At 35.0% G+C, this 3,521-nt stretch overlaps 2 protein-coding genes across 2 annotated transcripts; both read right to left on the bottom strand.

Annotated features, from left to right (window-relative positions):
- Positions 1-874: 874 nt before the first annotated feature.
- Positions 875-1,889, bottom strand: Tsp_10600 (conserved hypothetical protein). Its single transcript, XM_003372306.1, has 3 exons — positions 1,857-1,889; positions 1,328-1,708; positions 875-931 (listed from the first exon to the last, which is right to left on the bottom strand). The coding sequence occupies exons 1-3, from the start codon at positions 1,887-1,889 to the stop codon at positions 875-877; spliced, it is 471 nt and encodes a 156-aa protein (XP_003372354.1).
- A 555-nt stretch (positions 1,890-2,444) lies between these two features.
- On the bottom strand, positions 2,445-3,496 carry Tsp_10601 (hypothetical protein). The gene is made up of 4 exons (XM_003372305.1): positions 3,471-3,496; positions 3,103-3,168; positions 2,647-2,826; positions 2,445-2,514 (listed from the first exon to the last, which is right to left on the bottom strand). The coding sequence occupies exons 1-4, from the start codon at positions 3,494-3,496 to the stop codon at positions 2,445-2,447; spliced, it is 342 nt and encodes a 113-aa protein (XP_003372353.1).
- Between the last annotated feature and the right edge of the window lie 25 nt (positions 3,497-3,521).

Below are 3,521 nucleotides of genomic sequence, written 5' to 3'. Positions count from 1 at the left end.
CGTCATTTGGTAAAGCCAGACTCGCCTAACGAACATTCGATATACTCATACGCTTTTCATTGGGGTTATACTAGTCGAAATTGCCATTAGTTAATTAATCTTAATATTTCATTTGCTAATTACTTCTAATCGTCAATTGGCTGCAATATTATCCGTATCAGTTCTTAAAATAATCCCAATCTAATTTTAATTTTAATCGCATTTATCAATAATTACAATATTATCAATTTTTTGTTTTTTATTGTTTTATTTATTCATTTTTTCCTATTTCATAGTTCTAATCTGAAATATGATTTGTAATCTCATTGTAGAAGGAAAAGAAAGTAATCAATTCTCCATTTTTTTTTCTTGTTTGTCTTATTTATTTTTTCTTTACCTTTTTCCTCTTATCTGAAAAAAATTGCAATATTTTTTTCATTTTTATTTTGAAATTTCAAATCAAAATGTATTCATCATAACTAACTTCAGAATATGCATATTTCTAGCAATTCTTCTATCACTCTTTCTCCTTATTTCCATCTTCCTTCTATTCAGCTTTTATTCATTTTTCGATCATCTTTCGATACATATGGGCTTGAACAAAATCTTTGAGGAAGAACTTCTTCTTCTTCTTCTTCTTCTTTTCCATAAACACTGCTGAACAACAAGCGACAAATTTCAATGCAATTATCCAATTTAAATATTTGCTGATTTGAATTTTGCAAAACTGCCTCGTAGTGGGTAGTTCACCATACTTTGCAAACGTTAACGTAGCGTAATTGTCGTGCTTGGAATACTTCTTTACCATTTTTCGTTATACTTCATGAAAAATGTGCATCAATTATTGCAATATTTTATTTGTTACAACAACATAAGACATTTCAAGTAGAACAATTTAATAGTTACATCTTTCACTGAATATTCGACCAATAACAATGGCTATCATGAAACACTGAAGAAAATGGAATAAAAAAATACACAATAAAAACATAGCAGAAAACGGTAATGCAGATTTTGAAAACTTATATTTCAATTGTAATAGAGCAATGAATAACGTGGCTCTGCATTGTATTTATAAAGAAGATCGTGAGGAGTAAGGTGAAACGGAGAGGGCCATTCCATTTCATCATGCGTTTGAATAGTACATGACAAATGGTATATCCATGCTAGGAGACCCGGCTTCAGATGGACAGATGTTAGTTGATTTGCACATCATTAATTCCCAGTGTCGCTGCGATCGAAATGATCGGCGCTTATGAAGCAATATGTTGCAACAAGCATCGAATACTTTTACTTTTATTGATATCTCCCCTACTTTATGGCGACAATTCTCCTGTTGCGTACTTACAGCTGCTATAATTTCATCAGATGTCCAAAATTCTACAGTCTGTTGCAAGGTGACTGATATCAGCTGTAGTAATTGTTCAAAATTTTTGAACAGTTTGTACAGAGCGTACAGACCTTTGAAAACAGTGCATCGGTCACGCCCATGTTGGCTATATGTGAAGAGTAGAGTTGTCACCATTTGTGTTTCTCTTTGCCATGTTCGAGACACACGCAATTGTATATTGCACTTTGGCAGGTTCCCATGAATTTGAACTTCCACAGTTGAATAGGCGAAGTCATACAGCCGTTGTGATTGTTCACCATACGTCCAGAGGTTTCCTATTTGACCACATGAAAACATCTCAGCTTCAGAATCTTCATGTTTCACATGAAATTTGACGGCCTATAGATGGTTAGATGGAGGAAACTGCTAGTAAGGATGGCGAATTTTAAGTACAGAATTGTGCTTGAGTGTAATAGACTTTCTGGCACAGTGGGCGTGTCAGTAAGCGCCGGTTGGTCTCTGCCCGGTCATTACCGCCTGGCTTCACCTTACGGTCGCTTAGTCTTCTTGAGGAAGTCATTTGGCATGAATGAATTATAAGTCGAACAACAAACAATCATTTGAAATGTTTATTACACCGTGCTACTGACAAATACCATGAAAAATCACAACGCCATCGATCGCTCACCAAAATCGCACACCACCAATAACTGCTACGTGCCTCCGCACTGCCGTACCCTGCCTGATCGTCAGGTACAAATCTGTATGCTACGGTAGCTGATTGCAAGGGTGTCGTAGAGCATGATCAGCTCAGCTTTTTCTCATCTTCCTACGCTGATTCTGGAATATAACAGGCGTCATCACTTATCCGCGACTGTTACGAGAGAGTTGCGCGGTCCCAATTGTAATACATAAAATTCATATGAAATTCTCTTTTGAAAACGTATGCGATCTTCTTTATAAAATTCGAGCTTTATTTCCTTATGCTACTGACCAACTTTTACAAAATACAAATCGCGTAAACATTTCTTTAACAGCGCTTCAAGAATTCACTACTGCATGCCACTAAACGTACACAGGTACAAATTAATCATACTGTATCAGATAAATTAGCAATTTTTCTGGTTTGTAAACTTCATGCCATTCTGTCATGTATGGATGTCGAATATCGAACAGCACTGATATCAACCCGAACACGTAGATCACTTCGAATAGGCTAATTTATAAATGAGAGAGTTCTGCCATTGCATTAACGTAATCTTGATCTTCAACAAACTGTAGTGAAACGCTATTCATCAATTTCAACAGTTAAAAACCGACTTCAGTAGTTACTTAACCGCAACGTTTGACGTTTGACGATGCTGTTACTTGCCACGCAAGTTAAACAAACAAGCGCACCATTACTGATTGATGATAAAGCAATTTTCAATCGATCCTCATTTGCATACTGTACCAATAGAAACCGGTTTGAGTTGATTGGAAAATTTTCTGGACGCGGAATTAATTCTAATCGAACGCTATGAAATTAGGAAAAGTGAAACCTCAAGCACAGCGAACCACTTATCTAGCGAATGCATAGCATTTGATGAAACTCATTTCAATTTACTTGAAAAAGGAGTTGAAATGCAGAGTTAAGTCAATCATTGAAGTGTATTTAAAAATTCAGCAATGACCTTGACATTTAAAATTCAGTCAAAATATAAACTATCCGATAGAACGCTATAACAAACAAAAATTGACTTAGTCAAAACTGCCTTCGCATGTATGAATTTCTCATTTGAAAATTCAAAAACGACCTACATAAATCGAACTCATCGCAAAATCTTTTCATAAAAATATAAGCATACTGGCTGCGTATGCTGAAAAACAAAGTTAATCTAACAAAACGTAATTTACGAAATGTCTGTGATGCTGCGAAATTTGAAAAAGTAATATAAAGTGATAATAAAGTTATTTAACTTTCCATCTTTCTAAAGATGAAGTCATACCTAATCTTAACAAAATATGAAAAACAAAAATTACAGCTTTACAGTGAAAAAGTATCTTAGTGGGGGTGTTACATTCTACAAACTTGCGTAATTTCATTAAACTAAGGAATAACTTCCCCCTTTCGAAGTATCCTTAGCCCCTTCTTTACAGATTACAAATAAATCGCATTTACCTCTTGCCTTCTTTTTGGTCCTGCATCGTGTCTTCCGTGTTTTACATTTTC

This window comes from Trichinella spiralis, assembly GCF_000181795.1.
Source record: "Trichinella spiralis strain ISS 195 chromosome Unknown Scfld9, whole genome shotgun sequence".
Classification (NCBI taxonomy): domain Eukaryota; kingdom Metazoa; phylum Nematoda; class Enoplea; order Trichinellida; family Trichinellidae; genus Trichinella; species Trichinella spiralis.
This window is presented reverse-complemented; position numbering and strand designations above follow the sequence as displayed.

What these genes read in the sequence shown, in the direction of transcription:
- Tsp_10600 (XM_003372306.1), bottom strand. Translation starts at nt 1,889, where the DNA reads ATGACTTCCTCAAGAAGACTAAGCGACCGTAAG. An exon ending in GAAGACTAAGCGACCGTAAG is followed by an intron (nt 1,709 to 1,856) that starts GTGAAGCCAGGC and finishes AACCATCTATAG; the next exon opens with GCCGTCAAATTTCATGTGAA. An exon ending in CTGATGAAATTATAGCAGCT is followed by an intron (nt 932 to 1,327) that starts GTAAGTACGCAA and finishes CATTTTCTTCAG; the next exon opens with TGTTTCATGATAGCCATTGT.
- Tsp_10601 (XM_003372305.1), bottom strand. Translation starts at nt 3,496, where the DNA reads ATGCAGGACCAAAAAGAAGGCAAGAG. An exon ending in GACCAAAAAGAAGGCAAGAG is followed by an intron (nt 3,169 to 3,470) that starts GTAAATGCGATT and finishes TTTGTTTTTCAG; the next exon opens with CATACGCAGCCAGTATGCTT. An exon ending in GTCAAACGTCAAACGTTGCG is followed by an intron (nt 2,515 to 2,646) that starts GTTAAGTAACTA and finishes GCCTATTCGAAG; the next exon opens with TGATCTACGTGTTCGGGTTG.